The sequence below is a fragment of the Equus caballus genome, chromosome 19 (genome assembly GCF_041296265.1).
Source record: "Equus caballus isolate H_3958 breed thoroughbred chromosome 19, TB-T2T, whole genome shotgun sequence".
Lineage (NCBI taxonomy): Eukaryota > Metazoa > Chordata > Mammalia > Perissodactyla > Equidae > Equus > Equus caballus.
In genome coordinates, this window is record NC_091702.1 from 64,732,146 (window position 1) to 64,744,223 (window position 12,078).

Sequence of the window (12,078 nt, forward strand, 5' to 3'; positions counted from 1 at the left end):
ACGCAGCTCCATGACATGCTGGATGGAACTGTCAGTTATCCTCAGTGCTGACCACAGATCCATGAGCGGGCTGTGGCTGTCTTTCTTTTGTGCATGCCACTCAGCTTTTTTATGGCACAATTTTATACCTTTATCCATAACACCTAAGACTGTCCAATAGAGGAAGTCTTGTCAGAAGATGTATTTGCTTTTAATAAACACTGACTTTAATATTTTTTTTTTTTAAAGATTTTATTTTTTTCTTTTTCTCCCCAAAGCCCCCCGGTACATAGTTGTGTATTCTTCGTTGTGGGTTCCTCTAGTTGTGGCATGTGGGACGCTGCCTCAGCGTGGTCTGACGAGCAGTGCCATGTCCGCGCCCAGGATTTGAACCGACGAAACACTGGGCCGCCTGCAGCGGAGCGCGCGAACTTAACCACTCGGCCACGGGGCCAGCCCCTGACTTTAATATTTTTATATGCAGGTGAATTAGAAGCATAATGGATGGGACTCCATACCTATTTGGTCTCGGTCTCAGTCAGAAACTCAAAAAATGTAGATTTTTCTTTATAAAATTCAACATACAGCATTCTTTAATCTTTGTAAAGGCTAAGAGATGCTATGAGTAGCAAATCTTACTTATTTTTTCACTCTTTTAGAAGGCAACTTTGTAGAAATTAGAACATGAGTTACAACCTTGAAGTTTTAAAAGAATTTTTGTTGTTTTCTATTTTCAGATGTGGATGCTTTTTGACATTTGTTATATTTAATGTACTGATATTTACTCTTTTCCCTTTCTCCTATAGAATCTGAAACATCCGGGCTCCTCTCCCTGTCGGTCTCTCTCTTTCACACAAACACACACACACTGTTTACCTTGTTATGTGTACTTCGATCTGATACATCTCTATGGCTTTGCCATTCATCTCTTATGATCTATGTCTGGGCAAGTTCTTGAGAAATCAGAATTCCTTTGTGGCCACAAATGTGCTAAGGAATGATGCCACCTTTCGGGAACACCTTATGCTATTATGCATTGCTTTCAGAATAATGGAAAATTCTCTATCTGCATTATTTGTTGTTATATTTTTCTTTTTTTAGTTGCTAAAGAGCCATTACTTGCTCCTTAAAACTTTCCACCTTCCCTAGTTCAGAAATATTAGAGATAACTCCCAGTAAATGTAATGTAAGAAATGTGTAAGCGGCAAAATTATTTAAGTTCTGCTAAGCTGGTCAGTGGGTCCCATATTAATTAATTTCTTTCTGTAAGACAAAAAAGTCATAGAATCTTTACTTTTTCTTCTGTTTCAAAAATTGGGTTCCAGGCTGGCCTGGTGGCATATTGGTTATGCCCGTGTGCTCCACTTCGGCAGCCCGGGCTTTGCGGGTTCAGATCCCAGGTGTGGACCTACACACTGCTCATCAAGCCGTGCTGTGGCAGCATCCCACATACAAAATAGAGGAAGATAGGCACAGATGTTAGCTCAGGGTCACTCTTCCTCACAAAAACAGAAAGTTGAGCTCCATTTTTATTTTCTTCTTGAAAGAAAAGAATTCTTTTTGTTCTGTAGCATCAGAAGCTCCTGGATGCTCTTCTTTTAAAAGCCCAAGGAGATATGGTAACCAAACCATATTCAGCATGCCCTATAATTTACGTACTGCCAATTTGAATGACATTGGAGGGTTTGTTATCTGTCAGACTATTTAAATAATATTGTTACTGAGTTTATTGTTTCATGAATCTGAGACTGTTTTTTGACTTCTGTTAAATTTATTAAACAAAATGGACTAAATTTGATGTGTAAACCAACTTGTTCACCAGCAGTAGATGCTAGTAAATATGGGGAACCCCAGACAATGCTGTGGCCCTTTTTAGACCATAAGTTCAATTCCTATTCTTCATGAAAGAATATTGGATCCAGCCAGCTGAAAATCATCCAGAGCTAGCAGAGCTCAGACGTGGTCACAGGTCTGATGGAGTTGTTTCCCCCGCCTGCTTCCGTGGTTGACCCTGACTGTTTGGCATGAAAACAAAATGGCAAGTTACAGGACACTCCAGACAACCTAAGGGGGGCTCCCTTGACCTCCCTCTGAAGTGGTGTCTCCTCAGGCCCTGGGAGTAGTCTTCAGAATACTAGGAATGGGGGAAATAGCTAAAGATCAGCAACAAAAATTAGAATTCTCAATTCTTACTTTCATTGTGTGTGTGGAGAGGATTTGGGGTAACTGAGCTTTACTGTCTTAAGCCAATAGAACCTGATTGTTCACGCGAGAGGACACTTTTTGTGGTGAAGGACATTTCATCTCTGTCCCAGAATTGCCTTTGATAAAACTTGCTTTTCCTGCAGCCCCAAAACCTCAGACTCTACCACCATCACAGTCAGCACTAGGTGGAGAACTTTTCTCTAGTGAGTGAAAAAGAATTATCTTCCTTTCTCACTCTCTATGTTCAACTTTGTCCTCAGCTTTGGCTTTTTAAAAAGTTATTTCTTAACTGTCCTTCAGACCTTTCTTTCAGTCATTTTTGCCGGAAGATACACTCTCTGCTTGTGCCTGACTGGGCTCTGAGACAGCCCTGAAGGCCACGCTGATTTCGATTTGACACGTTCTTTATTGTCCCTCTTATATTTGAGGAATGTGCCCTGAGCTTGTTTTCACCCAGTTCTTTCCAGTGGAGGACCACAGCTCTCGAGGACATGTCTGTGCTTTCATGTTTGGCGGTATTTCTCTGACTTTCGAAACTCTAACGTTTGCAGATTTTCTTGAAAAGCATTATGGTCTTTCCAGATCTAAATATCCTGATGTGTCACTAGGAAATTCATTAAAAGAGAGAGATAGAAAATCTAACCTCAGTCTTTATAGCTCCTTTTTCTTCAGGAGAGCAAAAAATGTGTTCCACTGGTGCCATCTTAACCAATGACCCATATTTTCCTTCATACCGTGGACTGTTAGTTACTTTACTGCGTTCACATCTTCCAAATGAGAATCATGCCTTTTGGTTTCCATTTCTCTTTCCAAATTTAACTGACTGGCTAAATTTTTGTTCATTTTGTCTAAACACACAGGAATCTATTTAAATTAAAAAGGAATTTCTTATGTGGACAAAATTTCATTGCTTATATTTGCTCATTTTAGTAATGAAAAATTAAGCCTCTTTCATATTTAAATAGATTTTATCAGTTTTCCTCTGATTTGCATTCCTTCTTGATGATTTTTCATGCAGTCTTAGGACCTGGAACACTGGCAACAAAACCTTCAACGACAACATTAGGTAATGCAGTTACTGTGTGACTGACCTGTGCTTCCTCTTTTCCTGACGGCTGGTATCTTTATTAACATTTATGTGTGTGTTCCTTTTCTGCTTCCAGAGAAAATTTTTAAATCCTGTAGTTTTATGACTTATATCTTATTTTTTAAAAGTTGCCTTCCCTGAGATAATTTCTGAGTTCAAAGCCTTTTTACACGTGTTGTTGATTTGTGAATTTTCTAATGCTAAGTGAAAAAACTTTTCCTATCAAATCTTAGGTCAAATAAATTTTAATTTTTACCACGAGTGGCTTCTTAAAAGTAACTTTTCTCTTATTGCTTTCGAACACACGCCTTTAATTTTATGAGCCTGTCTTCTCTAAGCTGTACAAAGTTCCGAGTCTTCCATCTCAAAGTGGAAGAATAGAGAGAGCTCTTGAACAGTGATTGCTTATCAATCTTTGACAAGAAACAATACTATTGAAGACCTCATTTAACTGGGTGAATTATGATAGAAAGTTGCAAAGCAGAAGGATACGCATCCACAAGAAGTCAAAGGCTTGAGTGGGCATCTAAGATGCACGTGGGAGTGATGTCAGTTTGTAGCGCTACAGCGCCTGTGTTAACTAGCTAATTTTCTTCCTTCAGCTCCACCAAAGACCAAACGGCCAGGTCGTCGCCCCCGCCCTAAAACCACACCTAGTCCGGATGTGCCCAAGTCCAAGCCTGGTAAATGTGATGTTCAGGGTTCCAATTAACATAGAAAGTGGCATATGGCAGCTTCTGATACAGTGGCTACCTACTACCTAAAGATCTCAGCTTTGGGACCAGTGTAGCTGATTTTTGTACTTAGTTTCTATATTCCTGTTATGTGAAGATTTGTTTATATCTGTATTTGTAGTTGTTAGGTACGCACAGCGGTAAGCTGGCTCACTAAGTGGATTATTCAAGTTGGGCACCCTGAAAATCTTACCTGGGCCGCATGTTCATGGCAGAGGAGGCGTGGGAGGCAATAGGGGAAAGAGGGAGAAATGGGCGAGTAAGAGGGAAAGCACATTCAGAAAAAGTGCACACTGTAAGCAAAGACTGAGTGACATTTCCTTCCTCAAGACGCCGCTTCTTGCTATAATTCGTGTTTTTGGTTTTTTGCCTCTGTAGCTCTGGAGCCGGCTACGGTGCCCCCGGAGTTCTTGGTGCCCACAATCGGTAATTCTGCTCTCCCCCAATTGCTTTCCCCCGTCGTCACCTTTGCTTTCGCTGCTCCCCACCCGGGCATGCCTGTGGTCCTCCCACACCATCCCAATTCCATTCCATGCCTCCCCTCACCTTTCCCCTCTCCGTCGGAAGAGGCTGGAGATAGGAGACTGCTGAGAATCCTTCGTGCTTGCCAGTTAGGGAAGGTCTGTGGTCCTGGTTCTCCACAAACCCTCTGTCCTTCCATCACATGTCCTGTGTTGAGAAAACCGTCTACTCTTTCTCAGGCGGGGCCCTCTGTACTCATCCTGGACTTGATGAATGGCAAAATTTCATTCCACCGTCATGATAATCATTTCATTGCTTTGCTCATTCAACTTTAAGACTTTCTCCCTTTTAAAATGCTGCATGAAATGATGGCTTCTTCAGCTTTTCCGTTTCTTTGAAGAATGTTTTTGAGTATGTTTTGATAACTAAATGCACAAATACTGTGTTTGGTCTAGGGTCCAATGTAAAAATAGTAGGATCTTTGTTGTAACTGGAGAACATTAAATGTCCCAAGCTGGTTTTGTTATTTTTAGTATTAATACTGTTTGATTATAATTACTTCAGTAAAATTTCTCAGCATTCACAATAAATCTGTCACTGCTTTACTTTAGAAAATTCCAGAAATCAGTAGCCATGTAATATTGTGTATAATTTTAAGAGTTTATGGATTATTTTCCAGGTCTCCTACTAAGCAAGTTTGAAATTTCTACCTTACTGTTTTTATACCGGAAAAACTTATCAATTAAGAAATTGAACTATTATAATGTCTTTTTTGAAATTATTCATATAGAAAAAAGATTTATTTTGGTTCTTGTTATTTTTGCTCAAAAAAGTCTTTCGAGCATTTCTTGAAGATTTTTTCCTGTCAGAAAAGTTGGTGGAAATGGGCACACTCCCCACCCTGCCCACACCCCAGGAATTAATTTTATTGTAAATTCACTGAATTTTTATAGTATCTTTGCTCAAGCATATGTGTCTATAATTATGACAGTCACAGCCATGACCATTATGCTAATTTTTAATACCTTTTTATTTAGTGTCAAAACCTCCCAAAAGACCTAAAACCACATATAGACCAGATGCACCTCAAATCCAGCCTGGTAATCACCACTTTCCTTGACCTTTAACTAGGAGATGAGTGTGTAAGTAACGTTAATCTGTAGCATTCACAGCTCTGGGATGACACTAATTATAGCAGCTCTTTTTCTTCAGATTCAAAACCACCAAAGCAATTATTTCCTAAACACCAAACCGCAGCAAAACCAGATATGCCACCAACTAAATCCGGTAAACAGAATTTTTAGTGCTTTAGTTTAAGAAGTTTTCTCTTTGGAAATGTTGCTGAAAATGTTTACGATTCGTCATATATTAAGCATAGAAACCGAAACGCTACAATTTTGTTCATTATCTTCTTAAAGTGGCCTCACTGTTTTAAGTGCTAAATGATCAAATCAGTGTGTGGGAAATTAGTAAATTTTACGTCTGATTGTCTGACAGATTCCATTCTCTTAAAGCATGTTTAGGCTTTGTTTTCTGAATTCTGATTTGTAATAAATAGAAGCCTGATTTTTCTGTACCTGGAACATTTTTTTAAGTGATTTTAGCAGCCTCCACCAGGCAGCACTGGGGAGGCTGCCATTGGGTTCTTCCTTGATTAGAAACAACTGAAAAAGACTTGATAATCAGGGATTAACTTCTTCTACAACACCGTATTGCCATTTGAAACAGTAATTTTTAACTAAGAGATTTCCTACAAAATAAAATATTTATATATTAGTTCTTAAAATTCAACTGTTTTGCAATTGAAATGTTCTTCTAAGATTCCAATTAGTATCAAATTCTAATTTACTAAAAGAGCATCTCTCATAATAAATGAGCCTATCAAGAAGGCAATTTATAACAACTTGGAATAAACCATGTTCTGCATCCTCTGAATTAAGCATCAATGAACACCTAAAAGGTTAGACTTGCTCGCTTTTATTACTTCTATCTGTTTATTTTTCATGATGCAGTCTTTGAGCCTGTGACATCTGAGACTGAAACTCCTTCCATCACCATAGGTAATGATGTCTTCTTCCTTCTTGGTCGATATTTCTGTGATCTTGCCCCTCTCATCTCTGTCATTCTCTGTATTGTCTTGTGTAAACACTTGTCGTTCCTCATCTTTTTCATTCATTCCCAACAATCGTTTACTATTTTCAACAGGGTCCTTTTTAACATCGAGTCAGGCATTCTTACCCCTGCAGCTCAGCTTATCCCCCTGGATGCTATTCTTTCTTTGGTCACCCTCAGAGGCATTCAGATTGCTTCAGCAGCTGATGCTGTCAAGAGTCACAGGCACATTATCCATCCACGCTTAAACCAGGAAACTTTTGAGATCTCTGTTTTTATGTGTGTATAATTTATGGATGTGGGAGAGGAGCAATGAAAAAGCTGAGATGATACGTAATTCTCTCTTTCCCACAAAAGTCTTTTCTTCCTTGATTCCATACTGTTCAAATACATGTGGACCTTTCTGTTGACAAATTCATCTTGTGATGCTGAATTCCAAACAAAAGAGGGGCAGCCCTTTTTTTGTTTGAAGGCAGTCAGCTTTGAATATTGTTTTCATCCTGTCGTCCTCATTTGCTCCATCTCTTCTGTATACCATATTTTCCATTAGTTCAGAAGGTGTTCTCAGGTGTGGCTTAAACCAGCTTTGTGCTGTGATGTCTTGAACAGTTAGGGAAAGGCAATTTCCATAAAAATGCTTACAGGGTTTTTCATGATTATATGTTTTAATATTATATTTAATCTTTTGGATTTAATGAAAAATAAATCTAGACACTAATTTAAAACCAAGGAGTTGTAATTCTTAATCTCATACCTATGCATAATTTAATCATTTCAGAATATATTATAGAATTATAGGAATCTTGTTCATCTAGACAAAAAGTCAAATTATCGCTTTTCTGACTTTTTTCATAATCATCTCTGTTCCTCACTTAAATAATTATCTCCTAATTATCTATTTGAAATAAATGAATAAGTAAGGAGAAAGAGTATTAAATTTGTTATGGAGAAAAGGCACAAGTTTATCTTTTGCATAACTGTCACAGGTCTCCATTAAATAGACTTACAAAGAACATTTTTAAAATTTCCCTCTCTGCCACCATTCCTGCAAATAAATATTAATAATGGTAGTGAAAGCCTTTCAAATACTAAGAGAAGCTTTCATAATAATTTTTCAGAGTAATTTAAAATACATGTCAGATAACTAAGAGATTTTTTTGGAGCCAAGTTTCCAATAGAGTTGGAGTCAGATAATTAAACACAGAAAAAAACTTTTCATTGGGCTCACAGTGATGCAGAGTGCGCAGAGTGTGGCTATTTGGTGAGACAAACGGGTATCAGAGGACAGCCAGTTATTAGTAAAAATACAAATTCTATTTTTCCAGAGTTCAGAGATGCTTTTTAAACATTACAGGGCTGAGAAGCTTCATTTTCAAGATAATTTTCTTTCTTTTCCTATGTTTCTTAAATCTCCATTGTTTATTGTGTTGTTTTTGGTCAGTTGCTGCCACAGACATTGACCTTGTGACTGTAAGAACTGAGGCTCCCAGGACAACATTGGGTAATGACCTTTCATGTCTTTGAGCAAATGCGTTTCTACTCATAGACTGTCTAGTCTATTCCATTACTATCTCGGTCAAGGGGCTCTCTCTTTCAGAAGATTTTCTCTTCATCTTCTCTTGTCACTCAACTATATTCTCCATTTTGAATGTATTGAAGTTGTTTAAAACAAGTTGGTTAGAATATAAGCTTGTGTGCAGCTGGCACCGAGCGTCTATCTCCCATATCATCCAGCATGATTAATGCTCCACAGGGCCTGTGATTCTGCTGTGTTCTGTGGTAAACCCGAATTTCAAATCCGCTTAGGAGTGTCTGCCCCATAAACCTCAATTATGGTTCTGTGGTCATCAACAGAAGGTTGCTTTAAGATATGCAGGCCATTTTTATTGTCTACTAATGACTTTAAGAAATGCAATGTATTATTCTAATAATGTTTAATGGGCTGTATGCCTAAACCAGGTAATTTCTAAATACTATCTCCCAAAAGCGGGAGATCCTGGATTCCTCGCTAATGTGATTGTGATGTGCTGTGCTCTGACTTCCCCTGGGTCAGGATCCTCTTTAAAAATCTGACTCCAGCAATGGTAATAAAGCTTTCAGATTATCCAAATAATGTTATATATTCCTTCTCAAAAGAATTGTCAGCAGATCCCCCAAAAAAACATTTTTTTTGCAAATAGATGACAAAAATATTCCAAACCAAAGAGACAAATTTCTCATGACTCAAGAAAATCTAGCAAAAGTTTGGAAAATCTAGAGCCAGGTATAATCCTTTCATTAGTTTCTGCAGTCATAAGTCGGCATTAACCAGTTTCCTTTCTTCAGCTCCAAAAACCCCACAACGGACAAGAACACGTCGTCCACGTCCCAAACCTAAAACCACGCCGAGGCCAGAGGCACCTCAGACTAAACCGGGTAAATATGTGGTTCCTGGTCCCTGTGGGACCCTGCCGGATGTGCTACCAGGCGGCAGTTTAACTTTGCACCTAATAACCCCTGTGACCCTGAGGGGTGAAGGCCCATGTCCCAAGTCCTCAGAGCAGTGCCCATGACTTCCTCACATGGCTCGGTACCTTCCTGGTACCTGTGTATCTTTTTTGCCTCTCTGGCCATTCAGTTACATTTTTCTCTTTGATTCTGGCTCAGCAAAAATGCATCTAACTAGCCTATTTGGTTCAATTAGTCACACATTTTATTCAGTACCACATTAGCATCCATGAGGCATAGTTTAGAAATAACAAATACTTAGCTTCATTGAGGAAGGAAGCTGCTCTTGTGTGAAACTGTTCATAAACAGATGGAAAGGGATACGGGCAAAAGCAGCCCATTGATTGAGTTTTACCAACTGTTAGGCACATTCTTAAGCTAATTCTCGGAGAACTATAAGATCCACGGGCTGACGGGTGTCACGTGGACCTTGTTTGTAGGTGTATGGCAGGGATGGGCAGGAAGGTGGCATATGTGCGGGTGACAGCAGAAAGAGAGGAATAAGAAGTGCCACCTGATTGTGAGGAAGGAGAAAAGCACTGTTCATTCAGCCCGTGCTCGGAAATTGTGCTCAGTGATGCTACTTAGAGAGGGTCTATGAGGAGGACCTTGAACGCCTGACTTCAGTGGCTGGATTTGAACCAACTGGCTGCGGCCACTCTCCTGTCCTCCCAGGGGCAGGCCTTTTCTGTCCTAATAACAGAGCGAGGCTCTGACAAGTTTCACAGCCTGAATGACTGTCTCTGTCTTGCTCTTTTATGTGCCTTTGTTTGGACAGAGGCCGTCTTTTTTTCAAAGTGGACTCAAGAAAAAAGAGCATTGTCTATATTGATTATTCATTACAATATCTGCTTAAATGGACCGACTGTTGCATCAATCACGATCTAGGGCTTTGCTTTCTAGTATATGGTTATAAATTACACTTTCACATTGTTTTTCTCACAATTGTTACAACTAAAATATTATGACAGATGCCTAAAGATTTTCCTAGGCAGGGTTTTCTCTTGTATTATCAGATAATATAAAAACAAGCAAAACTTGTAGCTAACCACACAGAGATACTAAGAATATAACCATTCCATAGGAACAAATATCTTTGTACTCCCACCTCAGAACTTTAAAAATTTGGCTTTTTGGCTATAGAACCAATGCTACACTGGTAAAGTTCGTTTTCAAAAGAGTTTAATGACTTTTCTCGTGTGTTTAACGTTTCTTTTTCTAATTGCTTGTGATCATCTCTTGCCACAGACGTTGAGCCTGTGACGCCTGGGACATCATTAGGTATGATCCTTATGTCCTTCAGCAAGTGCTGTCTCTCCTTCATTGTCAGAAGTATCTATGGTGCTATAGAGATAATGATGTCATAATTCATTGTCATCCTATTACAGCATTCATCTTTAAATATAAAAGACCTTCTTTCCAACAGAAATGTGTATGGACTTAATTCAGGACCGCTACCTGCTCCATAACCCAGCTCGAAATTGCACCATGTCCTTCTGAGTCTCTGTTCAAACAGCACTGTTAGAGTTGAGGTCCAAATGGGATCCCCCACAGTGCCCTTAATTACATCGCCAGTACAGTATCATTAGGATACCATGAAGTTTCTCTAAGCATCTTATTTTCTATGTTTCAAGTTCTACATAACATTTTTTACTTTGTTGATGTTTTGGGGAATTTTGTAGACATATTCTAGTAAGTGACCAATGGGAAACTTGCCCAAGCCTGGTCATTTTAAACTATAAGTGAATACTATAGGGTGGTTTGAACTCTTCTCGCACCCTCAGAGTTGAGCAGTGATTTGTAACCAGTTTCGGATTAGGGACACTTTTAAGAAAATGAGAGTTCTTCATCTTCATTTCTTAAATATAATTGTAACAAAACTTTTAATCTCTGGAGAGCTCTCAATTATAAAAGAAAACATTAATATACTGAAGGGTGAAATTTCAAACCAAAATAACAAAGTTCTCTCCACCCAAAGAAACTCTGACAAGTCGTAGAAGGCTTAGAGCCAGCTTATAGCATCCTATTCAAGGTTTATGGAGCCATCAGCACCATATTAATCCTAAATTTTCTTCCTTCAGCTCCAGCCAAAACAACAAAGAGACCCCGTCGTCCACGGCCCAAACCTAAAACCACACCCCATCCAGAAGTACCTCAGGCCAAACTGGGTAAATATGTGGTGTCTGGCTTAAGGAATCCCAGCAGTCTGCCCCAGTTGGGACCCCAAATTCTCTGTACATGGCTGGTACACGCCCTATCTAACTCTTAAGAGTGAAAGCTACTAGTTAGGAGAATGTGAGATATCTGAGCACCCCGCATTCCTGTGGGGAATCTGCTCCCTCAGTGATCATTTTATTTACTTTTCTTGCTATTTGACTCCATTCGTGTCTTAAAGGTAAGGCTTGCTCAGCAGAGCATTGAGCTTGCAGAATCAATTCAGGTCGACTGCTTTCACTAATCCCTTCTATATCCCCATAGCCACATTAGCAGCTGCAAGATACATGAGAAGGAGGAAGTATGTTTGATTTACTAATCAGTTTGTACTATAGTTGTAAAAAACAAGCTATGCCTGCAGAAACAGGTAGAAAATAGCATAAGGCAGCATGTTTAAACAAATGTGGAATGACTTCTCAAATGGTACAAATGCTATATGCTAGGAGTGTCGTAAATATTTGGAGCAGAAAAGAATCCAGGATAGTGAGGAAGAAGTCAGTACAGAATTTGGATGACTGGAGGGATGAGGGAGCAAAGGCAGATGAGCAGAGAATGTGCTGAAGATGGAGGGTGACTTGGTGCTCTCCTGCTGAATGGGCCCACAGATGAGTTAAGCGGGGCTGGGATGTCTTCTCAAAAGCTTGGATTTAATGCAGTGGGCTTCAGTGATTTGCACGGGACTGTGCTTTTTCTGTTCTTAGGATTGAAAATTCCTCCTCTAATATGGTACCACAAACTGAGAGGTTGTTCCCTATCTTATTACGTTAAATGCCACTGTTTTCACTAAGGACGCAGTTT

The 12,078-nt window shown here is 39.3% G+C and overlaps 1 protein-coding gene and 1 long non-coding RNA gene across 52 annotated transcripts in view; one reads left to right on the forward strand and one right to left on the reverse strand.

Moving 5' to 3' along the window:
• Positions 1–12,078, forward strand: part of ABI3BP (ABI family member 3 binding protein) — a 238,347-nt gene that overhangs the window by 138,010 nt on the left and 88,259 nt on the right. For 23 of the 50 annotated variants that reach the window (XM_070243864.1, XM_070243872.1, XM_070243875.1 and 20 more), the window contains 7 exons: positions 3,874–3,954; positions 4,384–4,431; positions 6,480–6,527; positions 8,021–8,080; positions 8,905–8,994; positions 10,315–10,347; positions 11,148–11,234. The exons of 1 other annotated variant lie outside the window; for it this stretch is intronic. In XM_070243864.1, coding sequence (XP_070099965.1) covers positions 3,874–3,954; positions 4,384–4,431; positions 6,480–6,527; positions 8,021–8,080; positions 8,905–8,994; positions 10,315–10,347; positions 11,148–11,234 — 447 coding nt within the window. Of the gene's footprint in view, positions 1–3,202; positions 3,251–3,873; positions 3,955–4,383; positions 4,432–5,679; positions 5,755–6,479; positions 6,528–8,020; positions 8,081–8,904; positions 8,995–10,314; positions 10,348–11,147; positions 11,235–12,078 lie in introns of all 50 variants that reach the window. 26 more of the 50 variants (XM_070243858.1, XM_070243873.1, XM_070243869.1 and 23 more) reach the window with 3 other exon arrangements.
• Positions 1–12,078, reverse strand: part of LOC138919281 (uncharacterized) — a 140,547-nt gene that overhangs the window by 56,849 nt on the left and 71,620 nt on the right. The window lies entirely within an intron of this gene.